At 38.4% G+C, this 19,172-nt stretch overlaps 1 protein-coding gene across 5 annotated transcripts in view; it reads right to left on the reverse strand.

Moving 5' to 3' along the window:
- MFSD6 (major facilitator superfamily domain containing 6) overlaps positions 1 to 19,172 on the reverse strand; it is a 68,881-nt gene that overhangs the window by 10,798 nt on the left and 38,911 nt on the right. For 4 of the 5 annotated variants that reach the window (XM_035007513.1, XM_035007512.1, XM_035007510.1 and 1 more), the window contains one exon: positions 8,160 to 8,257. In XM_035007513.1, coding sequence (XP_034863404.1) covers positions 8,160 to 8,257 — 98 coding nt within the window. Of the gene's footprint in view, positions 1 to 8,159; positions 8,258 to 8,356; positions 8,863 to 19,172 lie in introns of those variants that run through there. The other variant, XM_035007514.1, reaches the window with a different exon arrangement.

Genomic DNA, 19,172 nt, shown 5'->3' on the forward strand with positions numbered 1-19,172 from the left:
AAACAATAAAAAAGCAATTTCCAAACCTAAAAACTCCCCACCATTTTTCATATTTGTAAGGCAAGAAAGAAAGTCTTAACAGTTGTGCTACCTGAAACAATTTTCCTGTAAGATTTGGGAGGTAAAAGATATAAGCTGAGAAAAGAAAATGCTTCTGTCTATTTTTTATTAAGAACTGTGAAAAAGTAGATGATTACTCTCTATATGATGATATAAATAAGCAAATTTATTCAGTGGCATGGGTAAAAGTGTTTTCACACTAGAGCTACAACTTTTTAAACCTTTTAGTATGAGATAACTAGGTTGGGTGGAGCAGTCTAAGAATAAAAAGATGCTACCCCCTGACTGATAATAGTAACAAAGGTACTTGAACTGACTCTCCTTGCAATATGTGTTAACCCTTCCTTGGCTACTTGTCAGAAAACTATTAATATTTGTGAATGGCAATTCAAACACCAACTCACATAATAGGTGTTTAATGTGTATGTTTGAGTGGCAATTCAACACCATATGTTAACTGATGATGAATGACTTTCAAAGACCACATAGGTCATAGAAACTTAGCTTCTCAGTCTTTCCTTACCTTTACTGGGGCCCCTCAGGATTACCTAGAAGGCCTAACAAACACAGAGATAGCTTCACAGCACCTACAGCCAAGACCTTAACTATCTTTTTTTTTTTCTTAGCATATATTGCATTATTTGTTTCAGAGGTACAGATCTGTGATTCAGCAGTCTTGTACAATTCACAGTGCTCACCATAGCACATACCCTCCCCACTGTCTATCACCCAGCCACCCCATCCCTCCCACCCACCAAGACCTTAACTATTTGGGAATACACTCCATATGAATAACCGAGAACCATGAGAAATAATTACGACTAACATTAAATTTTTTTCATTAATGATATTATAGCAGTTTACTGGGAATTGTGCTAAGTGTTTTATATAGCTTATCTTGCTTATTCCTCCCAGTATTATTATTTTTTTCTTCCTTTTCCAAAAAAAGGAAACTAGGCACAGAGAGATTAAAGTGCCTTGTCCAAAGTCACACAGACAACAGGGTAGTAGAACAGGATTTGAACCTAAGGTATGTAAGTTCAGCACTTCAGTGCTTAAGTACTATACTATACACCCTTATAACAACTATTAATTAAAAGTATTACACAGGTAATATAACAATCTACTTTGAGAGGTTTTTTGATAATATCAAACATGTCCAACAATCTGTCAGTTTAAAAAAATGTATATTCAGGGTGCCTGGGTGGCTCAGTTGGTTATGAGTCCAATCTTGACTTCCGCTCAGGTCATGATCTCAGGGTCATGAGATCAAGCCCCACACTGGGATCTGCACTGAGCATGGAGCCTGCTTGGGATGCCTTCTTTCCTTCTCCCTCTGCCCCTCCCAGCTCCCACTATCTCTACAAAAAAAGATAAAAGAAAAAGGAAAAAAAAAAAGTATATTCTTACTACCTACTTCTCCTTCTTTAAAGAGCTCACATCATACATATTACCAAGTTTTTTATATGCTCCAAATAACTCTTTATCTTATAATATTCAGCATTGTTATCTGATCCTGTAACATGAACTTCAAGATTGTTCCGTCTTGGCCCAGAAGAATGCAGGGATAAGCAAGAAAAAAAATCCTTTCTTCCCAAACAGACAGCTGCTCTTTGTAAAACGCTGCTTGGCTTGAGGAAATCACATCATAATGGCTGGGAGGGGTAAGAACTGACAAAGTACTGGAGAACTAGGATTTTTTGTTTTGTTTTTCTTGATCTGCCACTGACTTGTGCTCACTAAACAAAACATAAATATCCGCATATTACCGACACACTGAATCAGTTGTGACAAACCTTAGGCATTGATGGACCAAAGCACACATTTCAGTTACTTCAGGGTACCTCCCAAATGCTAGGATAAAAAAAAGCTCCTGAAAGATCAACCTAGTGAAAAGAGACTGTTCTTTCTTAAAAAAAAAAAAAAAAAGAAAGAAAGAAAACTCCACTGGGCTCACAATAAGCAGAGTCTGTATTGGTTAAGGTAATGATAGCTGTTGTAACAGATCAACCTTGGACTCTCAGTGGTTTCATACATCATATGAAGTCCAGTGGGCATGGGTCATCATTCAGGGATCCAGGCTGCAGAGACTCTGCCATCTTCAGCACCTGGTTACCTTGGGTACCAATATCCAGCTGGCAGAGTGGGGAGGAGAGGATGGCACATGGAAAATTTTATGGTCTGCGTTTAGAAGTGACACACATCATTTCTGCTCACATTCCACTGAAAAGAATTAGCCAAATGGTCATACCTAACTGCAAGGGAGACTGGGAAATAGAGTCCAACTATGTGTCCATGAAGAAAAGGAAACCTCAGATAAACAGCAAGCCCAGTGTCTCTGCCAGAGTCAGGGCCACCAACAGCAATAGACCTTCCAAAAATAGCAGAGAACCCTACAAAGAACAGTGGACCTAGCAGCCACCTGCATGAAGCATCTGTGTGTTGCATGAAAGAAACTTTATATAAGGCATGCAACAATTATTGTTAAAAACCAAAGCTCCCATATCCACCAACGTATAGCACTGCAAGAATCACCATGCATTCATTCAGTGGGACTTAATGAGCACCTAAACTGTGCCAGAGCCCCTGCTCTGCTTTGAGGATACGATAATGTACAAAACACATCTTAAACCACCATGGAGTTTACAGTCTAGTGGGTGAAAAGGGCCAGGATTTATCTGAAAGAGAAACAGCTCCTTGAGAACAAACATACCCAGCGCCTTGACACACATTGGCAGCTGAGCAAAAGAATGTTGAAACTAAGCAGGCAGTGGTCCACATGTTGGGGTATGAGGAAGAAGGCATTTGGAGATAAAAGGTGCTCTGGGAAAGGTTGGAGAGAAGTTCCAAATCCTATGTATGAGGAAAAATGAACAGAGGAAATGAAGCTTCTGTAAGTTTCTTAACTTCACTTTACAAGTTAAAAAAAAAAAAGTATGTAACTGATACAACAGTGTTTTACAGGCCCTTGTGAATTTTACATGCTGGCATCGTGCCCCCAGCATACCTTAAGAGAAGTTCTAGGAGACTACCACTCAAGCTGACTGTGTTTAATGTCAAGACTTGCCAACAATGTATGCTACGTGCTCAGTGTTTCCCCATATCAAGCCTCACATGAGAACTGCTGTCATATCAGACAGTAAAAATTTCACTTCCCAAAGATAACTTTAACAACAGTGTTCACTGACTAGTCATTTATGGCCAGGTTTTAATGCATAACTGCAATTTAATCTTGTAGAGTCGAATCTTTTAAATTACATTTCCCTTGGTCCTGACTTTTATTTATTTATAATTTTAAATTTTACTTTGTTATATTATCTAACATTTATTGAAGGCTAACTATGTGTCAGCTAATATTCTAAATACTTTGCATGGATTATTTAATACTCATATTAGTCTATTCTATAGCATAAGAATCTAAGGCTTAGCGAGACTAAGTATCTTGCCCCCAAACACCCAGTTTATAGGTGGGGAAGCCAGAATACAAGACAGTCTAATTCAAGCCTAAGCGCTTAATAGTTTGTAGATTATTGTGTATTTCGGTAAGTTGTCTTAAATAATTTATAGAATGAGGTGGGAACATAAGTAAATGATTAAAAAACACACTGATGTTTTATAGATGTGCAGTGGAGAAAGGATGGTATCCTAGGAAGAAAGTTAATATTGAAGGTTCAGCTTTTAAATTTAGTTTTCAATTTTTCTTTACATATTTATAAATTTTTGAGATAGAACTTTCTGTATTATTCAAGAGCTTTAAAATTTAGAAAATATAATTACAGTACATTTTGCAGGAAACTATAAAATCAAATAATAAGCAATTAAAGTGTCTCTTCCTATATGCATATTTCTTTGGAGAATTCAAAAAGCATAAGCATGGTCTTTGCATTTAAGAGTTAAAACTAAGGAAGTAAAACTAGTATTTGTAAAATATTTGGGTAGCAATTAAGTGCTAAACTGTATAACAGTCCATAAATCTGAGAACAGTTCAGAAAAGGAAGAGCTAAGTGTGAGATGCCACTGCCAGAACAGGATTCTTGAAGCAGAGACATTTAAAGTGAATTTTAAATGGACAAAATCGTGCCTGTTTTGAAGAAAACGTTATGTAAGAATCTTTAGTAACTAACTGTAAGGAAACCAAGGGAGTGACAAAGAATAAAACTGCTCTATTACAATTTATAACACTATTCTGATTAAAACATGATCTTAATAGTAGCAGCAGTAACTTTTATACACCAGTTTATCAACTGAAATGCTAAACCTAGAGCATTTGTCTATCCTGCATATTCATGTGGCAAGCTACTTGTGTTTCAAGGGTTAAGCCGGACGGAAAATTTCCAATATGGATACTAACAGATTGGAATCACGTCTAAGATTTCCACTGTCAGAAGAGGACTGCATAGTAACCCTTTCATAATGTCTTTATGATCTTCCAGAACACAAGGAGAGGGAAAACATGGTTCTTACTTGCTGAATAGGCATACTAAATAAAAAGCAAAGCTTCATAAATACCAGTTCAAGCCCTCCTACTGGTGACACTTAAAAAACCATCTTTCATCAAAATCTTAACCCAGCTCCCACTGATTGAGCTTTCTGCAGAGAAGGACCTGACATAGACCTCATCTTCACCCTTCAGTGCTCGGACCATTCAGCCAAGTACCTTAAAAGGACCTCTTTAGTTACAGCAGCCCTGGGCTGGGCCTAATTTCCTTAAATGCATTTTAATAGCAAGAATAATTTTGATCACATTCATCTCAAAGTTTCTAAGTATTCACAACCAATACCTGCATAGGAAGGAGCATAACAAATCTGGGTTTGATTTGTTATATATACAGTAAAGTATATATACGTCATCACAATCACGAATGTTTAAATGCTTCTTGTACAAAAGCAAGAGAGAAAATTCCTATGGTTTTTAAAAACAGATCTTGAGAAATAAATATAAACTCACACCCCCTCTACTCCACCTAGCAATGCTTTTGGGACTTAGACTCACTGTCTCTTTTTAAAATAAATTGCAGCCTCCTTATGGGCAGGAAATATGTCCTGCTTCTGTATATGGCGCTGCCAGTTGCCTACAGAACAACGTGTTTGCTACAGATGGTAGCCAAGACTGCTAACAGGATAAGCTTGCAAGAATACTGGCCACTAAATATGAGAAAGATCATGGGGAAGAAACATCCTCACAATTCCCAACAGTATCTAGTAGTCTTACCTTGATCCCCAAATGGATACCTGCAGAGCCTCCTTACTAGGGGCCTAGAGAGGAGGAAATTTACTTCATCCCCATCTCATCTGCTAGTTATTACCAACATGACCTAAGGAGACAAATGCTGAGATGATGATCAAAAGCTCCAAGGAATGAAGGATAACAAGGAATCCTCCTCTGTTAGTTACATATAACCCAAAAGAGGAAGAGATGGGCAGTGGAAGATAGGGAGTAAAGTGCATCCCTTGTCTCCTCCCCTTCAGTTGCCCACCAGGTGATACTAGTTCTTGTGGTGTTTTGGGGAAGAGACAAGGGGTAACAGGATGAAGAGATAGACTCACCTCTATTTTTTTAAGAAGACTGGTGTGGCACTGTTTGGGAATCAAAGAATGGAAGTGCAGACTATTCAGTGTCAAGATCATCAATGAAGAGAGCCAAAATCTGACTTCCTAGCCACCACCCCATTGAGACTAGGTCTTTGGTAATCATCAGTAACAATTCCAGTCAAGGAATTAAGGAGCATCTATATCATGACAATGGGATTGTCCCATAATTAAATCAGTGTTTTGTCATCATTGTTCCTTGTCTTTACCATATCCTAAGTAGAGCTGCCTTAAGCACAAAGACTTTAAAGTCATTTGGACAATATGTGTAAAGGTAGAAGAATCCAGACTGGCAAAACAAACCTCTTCAGTCAGAAGTGTATTTCTGTGATGCAGGATTTATTCGACGTGGGTGATCCACTATTTTCTGTGGGGTGGGTATGGGTCTAACAAAGGCAAGGGATTTTGTTTTTGTTATACAACCAAAACATACTAAGCACTCACTTCTGCCAGGGAATGAGACTGTCTCCTCCAGTCTCAGACACAAAGAGCTCTTAGAAGTGTTCAGAGTCCTCTATGAGACAAGGAGTCTCTATGTATTTACAGATACCCTTTCTTACTTGCTTCAGATCAGTAACTAGGTTTCTACTGGCACAGGGGAAAATAAAATGAACCACAGAGGTATAAATTGTAGCCTGCCACGGGAAGCAGAATGCCTGTTTGGATTTCAAACATGGCCAGCTCCCTAAATGCTGGGATAATCGCCCTGAGGTATCCATAAATATTTAACTAATGCCACGGCATACACTTTGTTTCCCTGAAGTTGCCACTCTGCTTTCTACTTCTTAGCTTGGGCACATGGCTTTCTGGCATTTTCTGTATGCCATAGTGGATTCCTATGCACCCTTCAAAATCCAGCTCATATGTGATTTTCTGGGGGGCATCTTTCAATAATATCTTTATCATTCCATCCCCTACTCCTTCCAAGGAGCTTCTTCTGTGTTACCTGGCACATTTTTCTGATTCCATCTAATACACTGTAGTAATTATGTGTTTACACATCCAGCTTCCACAACAGATGGTGGGGCCTTGGGGCCTAAATTAATATATTATTTTTTATTACATTTTATTGCATTTATGACATTCCCAGCATGCTGCCTGACTCTTGTAGCTATTTAATTTATCTTGGATAAATTAACAGGAAAAAAGTTTTTTGATTCATAACAGCATTTATTTTTTTTCCTCTTATAAAATTCCTTTGTTGTTCCTTTAACCATTTCATGTAAAAAGCTTCTCTCTTGCTCTCTTGAGTCATTTATGTCCTTTTCCATCTAATTCATATTAAATTAAAAGGAGAAAAAATATATATGCATATATTAGTATAATGTCCTTCTAATTATTATAAACAACCATTTATTATAAGACCAAATTTCCATTTTCTATTTTAAACAAAATCTCCTTTCACCAATTATACCATTGCATCAGGCCTGAGAAGAGCACCTTTAGAGTATGTATATATTTTAATTTTATAATGTGAATAAAAATTATCTCCTTTCAAGAGGGATGGGTTTTTTTTTCATTGCCACAATGGGATTTGATGAATGAGCTTGCATTTTGTACATTTTGTTTAGATGTACAATAATGAGTCTTTCCTCTTAGATATCATGATGAGAAATTATGTTCATTGTTTTGTTTCTTCAGTTTCTATCCTCAGGTTTAGGGAAAATGATAATGGCAGTCTATAAAGCTAATGAAATTGTATATAATCACAGACTATTTAGTACAATTACTGATTTAGGAGCCTGGGCCATCCCAGAAGACCTCAACTCTGATAATGTTGTCCTAAACCTTTATTTTAATCATCATGCCAACCATCAAATGGTTCAACCAAGCAGTTAACAAGGGTCTTCAGTATATAGTCTAGATTATATGAGCTAATATGGCAATGAGCTTTGTATAGAAATCCAAGTTTTTATTGCTCCTAAGCCACATGGCAAGAGCTTCCTAGAAATTTTTTTCTGAAGTTATCTGTTGAAGGGAAACAGTCCAGTGAAGCAAAGAGAACTCTGGTCAGGATATTTGAGCAAAGATTTAAAACGTTCATGGGAAAATAACAGCTTGACTATAAAGCTTTAGTTGTAAATCACTAGATGTGATAAAAGAAACTGAAGAAACAAAATAATTACGACAACCTTTTTTTTCAATATGTACAGTTAACCTACAAACACCAAAACACTGAAGTCTTTAAAAGATAAATCCTTTTATACTTAAAACTACCTTTGGATGTATACACTTAACAACTGTACATAGAGTTTATTCCAGAGTTCCTTTTTTGTTAAATCACAAGGGTGTAAGACAAATTCAGCTTTGTTTGACTCAACAAACACAGAAGACTCAGAGTAACTGACGAACCAACCCCCTGATGTCACCTCTTCCCTAACAACCACTTCAAAATCATATAAAACAATAGGTCTGCCCTTCCTTTCAGAGTCAGATGCTCAAGGCCACTAAACTTTTACAGTCATAGCTTAGTCAGGTAGAAAAATAATTCATTCCAGCTGTTAACTTACCTTGAAGAACTTCCATGGGGAGAACAGTCCAGGCATTTTCCAGGTAGGAAATATAAATATAGCGAGCTGTATTGCAGGCCAGACCAATGTAAAGAACCCTTAAAAAAACAAACAAAGGGAAATAAGTTGAGGCCCTGTATGAGACATAAAACGTGCAAATATTAAGTACATTTTCCCCTGTCCAAACCATCCATTACCCAGCAGTGTTCAAAATTAGGAGTCGGGAAGCTAAAGGACAACTAAATTTAACCATGAACTCTTAGGAATAAGAAAACTGCTTCTAACATATCTGTCCTCAGTCTTTTCAAAACCCTTGTTAATATAAAAGCGAACATCACCCTTCCTGAAACTTAATTAGCACAGCCAATGCTTTTTTAAGACAGTCTGGGCATACTGCCATCTGTAATGACATTACAGGCTTCCTTCCAGGTGGCTGTAGGGTAAATACGCCTGGGATTATAGCTACTTCACTATGACGGGGGAAGGACAGGATAAAGATGAGAACATGATTATGAACGTGCTCTCGCATGCAATACCCAAGACACCAAGGAGTTTTATAAGGAGACTCTCAAGGTCATCAAAAACTATCATCCAATGATGAATAATAAACTATTTGGAAATCAAATACTTTTTCCTATCAGTTCAACTGATACATCTTCATTATTTAAAAAATAAATCCATGATATCATATGCTGACCAAACTAATAAATATATATCAACATCGCTTTCCCCCTCACAAACACCACCACCAAAATTATGAGAAAAAAATAAAGACCTTAAGTGGTGCATCCAAGCATAGGGTTACATTCTCTCATTCTGAACTGGATGAGCTGGTTTGGAAGCAAATGGTGGCTGCTGCTTTATGCAAAACACAACAGGATGGTAGCGATTTCTCTTTCTAGTTTGTTTTCCATTTTCTGTTAATCTTCCTAAGCATAATGCTTTTCTTTTTTTTTTTTTTTTCTCAATTCAAGTGGATGAAAACTCAAAGGTAAAAGAAATAAGCCAATAGGACAGTCAGTGGCATTTTCCTAATCTTGATCAACTACATTTTTATATTAAAATCATTCCAGTAAACACTGTCCTCTTTTCCCAACCTTGAATCAAGGAAAGGAAAGCTTTGAGGCATCCAGCTGGTATTAACTGCAAATATGGAATAGAAGGATGGGAGAAAGACAAAAAAAGGCTTGAGGGGCAGAGATGGGATAGGAAATGGATATTAAAAGGGATTTAGGAGATCTTCAGTATTGAAAAGTTCTGGGTTATCATATTCTGTGGACATTATGTTCTTTGTACTGGTATGTTTTGTGGAAAAAAGTATATGTTCCAATCCTGTTGGTAAAAAATTTCCTGAACAAACTAGCTACAGATCCATCAACCAGGGTCCCTCTGCTAGAAAACAACAGCAACAAAAAAAGCCCATAGGAAATTAAAGTGCAAAATATACTACACAAATATACAAGTTACACAAATCTATGCCTTCTTTTTAAGTTCTAATCTAGCTCTGTTAATGTCCTTGATATAGCCTAACTCAGGGGTCAGTAAACATTTCCTATAAAGGGCCATACCATAAGTAGTTTAGGCTTTGTATGTCTCTTGCACCTCCTCAACCTTGCCATTATAGTATGAAAGCAACCACAGACAATATGTATATGAATGAGCATGGATGGCTGTGTGCCAATAAAATTTGAATTATGAACAGTGAAATTTAAATTTCATAGACAGTTGACCTCTGAACAATGCAGGGGTTAGGGGTGCTGGCCCCCTGCACAGTAGAAAATCCACATATAACTTTTGACTTCCCGCAGAACTTAACTACAAGTAGTCTACTATTGACTTACCAATAACATTAACAGTCAATTAACACATATTTTATATGTTATATGTATTATATACTGTATTATTAAAATAAGATAGAGAAAAAATGTTATTAAGAAAAACATAAAGGGGGTGCCTTGGTGGCTCAGTTGATTGAGTGGCTGCCTTCAGCTCAGGTCATGATCCCAGGGATAGAGTCGACCCCCCCGCATTGGGGGCTCAGTGGGGAGCCTGTGGGGAGCCTGTTTCTCCCTCTCCCTCTGCCTGCCACTCTGCCTACTTGTGCTCTCTCTAATAAATGAATAAATGAAATCTTTAAAAAAAAAAGAAAAACATAAGGAAAATACATTTGCAGTACTGTACTGTATTTATTGAAAAAAAAATCTATTAGTGGACCCTCATAGTTCAAACCCATGTTGTTCAAGGGTCAACTGTAATTTTTATGCATCACAAAATATTATTATTATTTGATTTTTTTTCAACCCCCTAAAAGTATAGACACCATTCTTAGTTCTGGTACATATAAAAACAGGTAGCAGGCCAGATTTGGCCCATGGGCCGTAGGTTGCTAACCCTTGATCTAGCTCATTAGTTCTTGTTAACTTTGGCTATATGTCAGATTTACTCTGGTAACTATTAAAAACAACAGATGTCCAGGCCCATGCTAGTCTCGATAAAGATCTCTATGGTTTATTCAGATACTAAGCCAGGGTGAAAAACCACTGGTCTAGCTCACTCTAAGCAGCTCCCACTAATACTTTCCCATAATTCCATTACAAAAAATTTTGATAATACCTCTTCCTTGTGTTCATATTGCATCTCCTGAACCCTTCTTGTGAGACCACCTCTGAATCAGTTACCCTGACAGCTGTTGTTCAATGCAGACCATAATCCACAGGTCCTAGCCTAAAAGTAACCCAAAGACAATCAGCCCAGTTTAACAGGTTGATTGTGCTTTGCCTTCAAACCTCTACCATGTGGAATTCAGTCACTGGAGTCTATAACTTCTGGGACCCTTAGGTCTCAGATTGCCACCAAGAAGCCAGGTGGCTATCAGCTTGATATCTTTCGCCTCTGTCCCACATTTCTCATCTCACAATTGATAGGACCAAACAGATGCTTTACAGGAGAAAAGGGAAACAAGAGGTATCCAGGGCAAGTTACTCAGTTTCTTCCTGTATCAAGCGGAGATAATAACATGTATGGTGCAGGCTTGTTGTGAGAAATGCAATACAGCGAATCACCCAAATAGCACTCAGAAAATCGCATCATCATCATCATCATCTTAAAGAAAGGTATCCGAGTCCCCTTTTGTTTTCTGACAAAAGAGAAAGGAGCACTAGCATTTCTTCCTCGCCAACCATTCTGGGGCAGCCAGTGGCTTACAAGAAATCAGCAAGGGTAAACTTGGGAGCAGAAAGGAAGGCAACATTTTGATCTATGAAAAGGGAAAGGAGTAGGTATGTATTTATTAAATAGTCACTTAAAAGTGTTTCAGCAACCTAAGAATCTCTTTAATACCTGAATGCGATATTTAAACTGAGATACTATTCACCATTACGGGCTGAATTGTGTCCCTGTGAAATTCCTACGTTGAAGTCCTAAGTCCTAACCCCCGGTACCCTGGAGTGTGACTATGTATAGAGATAGGGCCTGTAAAGAGGTAATTAAGGTAAAATGATGTCGGATGGGATGGGCAGGTCCTAATCCAGTATGACTGGTGTCCTGGCAAGAAGAAAGGGAACAGGTCAGAGACAGACACAGAGAGAAGACCAGGTAAAGACACTGGAAGAAGACAAGCCAAGGAGGAGATTCCCTCAGAAGAAATACAATCTGCTGACACCTTGATCTTGGACTTTTGGCTTCCAGAACTGTGAGGAAATAAGTTTCTGGTTTTTTAAGCCATCCAGTCTGTGGTGCTTTGTTATTGCAGCCCTAGCAAATGAATTCATGCACACTCATGAAATTAGGGATTTGCTAATAAAAAGAAATTTGGAACGTTTTACTGATCATCTTCTGGACAATCGAATTGTTTATACTGAATATAGAGCACATGTTCAGAGGCCTAGAGTATTCTTGAGCACAGAGAGGTCTGGAAATACAGAACAATAGGGTGAAAAATGCTTCTCAGTGAGATACAGATACCTATTGAACACCTAAAATAAAGAAGTTCGGAGACAACATCATCGCTTTCCTATATCACAACAGGAAGTAAGTATAAAATTAGGCAACAAATAAAGGCAATTTTAGAATAGGTTGTTGGTATAAGTGAACTTACCTATAAAGAGGAGGAACACAATTGGTAAGAAGCAAATGATTTAGCAGAAAAGAACTACACCATGGAAAACCCAAATCACCTGTCAAATACCTTGATTCTGTATTTGAGCAAAATATAAAAGGGGAAGAAAAAGTGCTTATGACATTCTAATTTCTTATGTAACCACAATTCACGGTATTGGCAGGACAAATTGGTGGTTATCTTATAATAAAACTGGTACTTTTTTTTTCAGACACAGTATTCAAGATATAGTTATAACTGTGATCCATTCTGCAATTCCTTACAAAGTGTAGATTAGTTATGATGCCCTACTTTCCAGTTTTAACCCATCTATAATGTGACTGAATACCCCCTGAAAGTCTCTCTAAACCACAATGAACATGAATTTTGCTCAGTAAACATTATTAAGATACCATGTATGTTAACCATAAACCTCAAGTGTTTGTAGACAGGGTGTCTGAAAGATATAAGGAGAATCAAAGTCTAAGGATTTATGAAGAGATGAGTGAACTTCTCCAGTCCAGATCCAATCTGGAAATTAGTCTTTATTCCAGAGACAACACAGGCTATGAGCCTCAAAGAAACGACCCACCGCAGGATTATCAAACAATACTCAGATCTGAGAGACAAAAAAGCAATACCACACAAAGGGATCCCATTCTCAGCCAAATGAATTGGCAGCAAGCATTTACAAAGCCTCTACCAGAGAGACCTAAAACCTCCTCAAAAAGGAAAAACCACTAAATAAAAACAAAATACCCTGGATGAGGATTGTTTTTAGCAATCAGAAGTGGAGTATTTGCAGATAGACTGAAAATTCTATGCTACCTGTGTTACAAGCCTGCACACAAAGATGCACGCATTCCAATGCACAGAAAGTGTTGCTCAAGGGCCCAGTGGGAGATGAAGATAGACTAGCAACAAGCTAAGATTCAGAAAACATTTTGAACAGGTTATAAACCACTTGGACAATTTCCTCAGCTACATCTGGCTGGAGTTTTTAGCAGTTCCTAGTGAGACAGAATTGGTCATTTATACGAGATAGTTGGAGCAGAGTCTATAGTCTGCTCATGTATGATAAACAGTATATTTTCTGTTTGGTAAACAGTATATGGTCTCACCCCTAAATTGGGTTCCATTATTCCTAGATCATCCTTTTATAGTCTATATAAACTTGTGAGTAAAAAAGACTCCTTCAGATATTGTTACAGATGTCTTTCTAAACCAGGCAGACATCAGCTGCTAATAAGTCAAGATTTTGGAGCTTAATGTAAGCGTTTGAATGTAAGCAATGCCCTCCTCCCCAAGAATGAAGCTTATTTCAGGCATAACCACCAATTTATACTGATGACCTTAAGAAGATGAGGTTTCCTATAGTCATTAATTTTAAAAAAGGTAGGAAAAAATATATCCAAGCTCTTTAGAAAATAATTAAAATATAAGGTTTAAGCCTTCAAAGAGTTAAATGTCAGTCTAGAAAACCCATGTTTTCTCATATCCATCTCCCTCTTCGCAACCAACCTCCATTAACATTACAGTGGATGTCCTGCCAGGATTTCTCTGCCCCTGTCTAGCAGAGTAGGTTTTTATCATCACTATCTGCAATCTCCTGTCCTCTCTCCCTCTTCTTGTTCTCTCCGTGTCCTTTCCTGCCATCCTGTGTTCCATTCCCATGGCTCACTGGTTTGAAAGGATCATCGCTGGCATTTTTTAGAATTCCCACTCTAAGGAAGTGACCCAAGCCACCATCATGGTATACTCTTCTCATGCCCCAGTGGTAGAAAAAGCAACCACATAGAGGGAAGGAGATGTGGCCACAGTCAGTGACCTGAACAACATGTGGCAGGAGCTCCCACACCTCATGCTCAGACCAAGTACTTACCTAGAAGTGCCAGAGCTGATAACATACCTGTCCTTGACACAACTTTGGGCACTGGCATCTGTGATTGTAAGAGTCCATTCTTGAAAGGGATCATCCCTTCCAAGAAATGTCTCCAAATGTCTCTAGGAACAATTGATCCTATCTCTTCCTGTTCTTCCGTTATACTATTAGCCTATTTGTTTCCATTAGACTATTTGTCACAGTCTACACCTTGCACACAGAAGATTGTGAGTTCCTGGGAAACTAGGAAGATGTCTTTATCTCTGTACTCAAAAGGAGCTTGCCTTGCTCAAGTGCTCAATGAACCTATAGTAACACAATTTAATGTAATCTTATGTAAATAAAATAGGACAGCAAAAAGAAGCACTGTTTCTCTTGCGGGATTGTAGGGTAGTTCTATTTTTAACTTTTTGAGGAAACTCCATACTATTTTCCACAGTGGCTGCACCAGTTTGCATTCCCACCAACAGTACGCAAGGGTTCCTTTTTCTCCACATCCCTACCAACATTTGTTGTTTCTTGAGTTTTTGATTTTAGCCATTCTGACAAGTGTGAGGTGATATCTCACTGTGGTTTTGATTTGCATTTCCCTGATGATGAGTGATGTTGAACATCTTTTCATGTGTCTGTTGGCCATTTGGATGTCTTCTTTGGACAAGTGTCTGATCATGTCTTCTGCCCATTTCTTGATTGGATTATGTGATTTTTTGGTGTTGGAGTGTATAAGTTCTTTATATATTTTGGATACTAACCCTTTATTGGATATGTCGTTTACAAATATCTTCTCCCATTCAGTATGTTGTCTTTTAGTTTTGTTGGTTGCTTCCTTTGCTGAGCAGTTATGTATTTTTTGATATTCATATGGCAATGGAGATATAAAAGGTGAAAAAACTGTCAAATTAGACATAGGAATGACAACTATAAAAAATCTGGGTTAAAACAATGAAAAATTAAAAGAATTCAGCTCTGAGGTTGTTTTGAAAGTATCTTTAAGTTCGTGTTCCACATTAAGGAAACCAGAACTGATAGAAATCATAGATTATACATTTGGTTTAACACCAATCAGCAAAATTGTTTTCAAAGAAAAAAGTCTGACCCTATATCAGAAGTTTATCAAATGCTTTTATATTTTTGTTTTAAAATATTTAAATTCGAATGTGTTACGTTTTATCATCAATCTACCAACCACTAACTCCTTGATGCTGCCATCTAAAGCAAGCCAGAAATCACTACAGAATAGTGAGTACAGCATTCTAATATTTATGTCAGAGAAGGAGAGTTGCACATATGTGTATGCACTTACATGTGAACAGAATATCTCTGGAAAGATACACTAAAACCTCATGACACTGACTGTCTCTAGGGAGGAGGACTGGGAAACTGTGTCTCAGGGGTGGGAGAGAGACTTTACTGGATATCTTGTATGAATTGAATTTTTTGAATTTTTGAATTTTTTCCCATGCATGTATCTACTTTCTTAAAGAATGAACAGAGGTCAGTCACTATGTTTCATGTAGCTATAAACACAGTAAATGATGTATGATGTTTGACCAATAGTTCTCCAACCTGAAGGGATCATTATCTGGTTCTCTATTTTGGCTTAAAAATAATCCTAGCTAGTATTCAATATTATTTCTATCTTTTGAACTTATTATGAGATCAGGTGTGAGTAAACCATATAGACATACAAATAGTTAAGAAAAGCACATGAAATAATCAGCACTGCCATTATTGTATTCTTTCTAAACAAAGGAAATGGCAGTCTGTAGAGACACTCTTAAGAAAAGTGCTTATTTGCTTCAAGGACCACTTGGTTCATCAAAAAGTATATGTAACACAATGGGAACCTTTGAATCAAAGCTTCTAATAGAAACAAGATTCCATTATAAAACATCTTTCCTGTAGCCTATTTGGCACAGTGCTCTGCCCAGCTCTCTGTCCTCCAGTCTTGTATGCTCTGTGTAGGGTAAGGTCAATTTCATGTAATGTTGGCTGGATTTGATTCCCAGTGCTTGGCACACAACAGGCACCCAATAAATATTCATCAACTAGAGGGAAAATATGAATACATAGAACATCACTCAACAAATATTTATTGAATACACTTGTGCTAAGTGCCAAGGATATGGTGGTGAACAAGATATGAACTATGCACGTATTATGCTTATAATTTTGTGTGTGTGTATACGTATACATATATATATGTATCCGTATACACACACTTGGTTCATCAGAATATGTGTGTGTGTCTGTGTGTGTGTGTGTGTGTGTATATATATATATATATATATATATATGAGATAGGTATGTGAAAGAATGAATTGGCCTATAAAAAAGACCTAGAATAAGGATGATTAAGAAAATGGATGCCCATATTTGGCACCATTTGTGATTAATGTTAATAGGCTATGGTTGAAGATACATATTTAGTCATTTATATGAACAAGCAGTAGTTCCAATGAACAGCTGTCTGTGGTTTATTTGGGGCATCCTGAGGCATCAGGCAGTGGATCTTCAACACACATGCACAAGCGGTAACAGGGTTCTTGGGTACCCACAGGCCTATCTCACTAGAAGGGTAAGAGGTGGCATCCATGCCACAAAGCTCAAAGAGTCAGTGGCACTCCCATGTCAACCACAGCACAGCCAAGGGGATCACCAATAGAGACACCAGGCTGCTAAGCTTCTACCATTAAGCAAGTGTAGTTGGCTTATGCTCTGTCCTTGTACAACAGAGCATAAGAACCGTATTGTATGTCAGAAGAGTGAATGGAGGAAAAAGACTATTCACTTACCTATGGGGTTTTTTTTTATGTTAGAAAAAGAAAAGGTGAAAGTGAAGTCTGAGCCTCTGTTGGTCTTAAGTCATTCTTTATTTTGTTGCCTTCAAATATTTCCTCTCCCAATGATTGTTAAGCTAAGAGTCTAATTATGAAAACCATCAGTTGGGTCACTGTGCTGGTTCCTGGCCATATTTACATCTCTGTATTGTTCCTTTAGTTATTCTGTCTACTTTTTCTTAGGTTGTGTATATCTCCAGGTAGAAAAATAAGGATGTTCAAAACAAAATAGAACCTTCATTAATGGAACCCAATTACTTGGAAAGCACAATATGCTGTTTTATTATAGTTTCCATTTGAGTAACAATCAAATGACCAAACACACACATATGCACACACCCCATATAAATTTTTGTTTAAAAATTTTCCATGAGATGACCTGACGTATATATAAAATACAAATTCTGTCATTTCCAGACAACAGCCACTGACATTTGGTATAGCCATTAATTTGAAAAAGGCCTCAAGAGTTTTAGTTGACCCTAAGCTAAATTTGAGAGAATTAAACAAGTTCATCACAATTCAGGCTGAAGGAGTATCATGACCAAACCAAAAGGAGATAATAGTCTCACTGTTCTTGGCTTTGCCCAGACCACAGCAGGAAGTGGTAACAATTAAGAGATCACTGACAAAAAAGGAGTCAGAATCAGGAGGGGAAAGAACAATAGGGAGTCTAGGATAAGATGCTCTGTGGAAAATGCATGAGAGAACTGGAGAGGCAAAGCTATAGGAGGGGACATTCAAATGTATAAAGGTCATTTCTGTTGAAGAGGGAATGGGCTGTGTTAACCACTTGCGAGCAGTCAGTACAACAAAAATTGTTTTAGCTGCAAGCAGAAACTAAGAGAATGCAGCATTCTCTCTTTTCATCTAGACTTGATCCTGGACCTGCCTGGAACCTCCAGCTCAGGCCTGAGAAGCCTACCCTATAGGAGACAGAGCTGGGAGATAAAGAAACTCAGGTTCTGATTGCATCACTGGAGCCCTCGTTAAAGCTACACCTACAGCCATTTGCTAGACTTCTCAGTTAGACAATACATTCCCTGTTTAGCTTAAGCCACTCTGAGTTTTCTGCCTCCTCAAGTGAAAGAGTCCTAAGTGACACAAGATCTTGGCTACCCTGGGAGGTAGCAAGTTCCACATCACTAGAAGCGGCCAAAGGCTAAGTAACCATCTGCCAAGATTAGGGGGAAAGAAACCTAAACTGGGATCAAGCTAGGCCTATGTGACAGTATTAGTTTGCTAGTTCTACCGTAACAAATACCTCAGACTGGGGAACTTACGTAGCAGGATTGATTTTCTCACAATTCTGGAGTCTAGAAGTCTGAGATCAAAGTATCAGCGGGATTCGTTTCTCCTGAGGCCTCTCTCCTTGCCTTGTAGACGGCCATCTCTTCCCTGTGTCCTCCTCACCTGGTCTTTCCTCTGTGTGTGTCTGCGGCCCAGTCTCCTTGTCTCATAAGGACCCCAGTCTACGCTAACGACGTCAGCCTAACTGAACTACTTCTTTAAAGATCCTATCTCCAAATGCAGTCCCATTCTGAGGTGCTGGGGGTTAGGACTTCAACATATGCATTCTGGGGGGACACAGTTCGGGCCACAATAATGACCTCCAAGGATACCGACAATTCCAACAAAATTCAGTAAAGCATGCCAGTGTTTTACTCAAGAGCTCTCTAGTCCGTGGACCAGAAATAAAATGTGTGACAGCAGTGGTAGTTGCCCTGGCTTCTCAAGTCGGAGTGAGGCTGCACCCTTAGAGAAGCATTGTTCGCAGTTTGTACAGCCCCATCTGACCATATTTATTCATTTACGTTATCTAGGCGATTGCTCTTTGCTTTTCCAGCGGCTGAGGTAAAGTGCGGGGCTTGGCCGTACAGTGCGAACTAGCGCGTCCCCACAGCGGGCAGCGCGTGGGGCGTCGGCTGCGCCCCGGCCGAGGCGGTGGAGTCCGCGGCACGGACATCCTGCAGGAAGACTTTTCTCAGGAATGCTCAGAACGGGCCTGCTTCTACTGTAGGGGTTCTGAAAAGATCAAATAAACATGTAGAGAAAAACTGCACAATACTGTGCAGACGTGTCAACGACCATCGAATAAAATGCAAATATTTCAGCAAGGGCAGCCAAGTCTTTTACGGATTCTTTCTGAGCCAGTCCATGAAGAAATGTCAAGGTTTAGGATTCTAACTTCCATT

This window comes from Mirounga leonina, unplaced genomic scaffold (assembly GCF_011800145.1).
Source record: "Mirounga leonina isolate KUSES-001 unplaced genomic scaffold, KU_Mleo_1.0 Mir_151, whole genome shotgun sequence".
NCBI classification, from domain to species: domain Eukaryota; kingdom Metazoa; phylum Chordata; class Mammalia; order Carnivora; family Phocidae; genus Mirounga; species Mirounga leonina.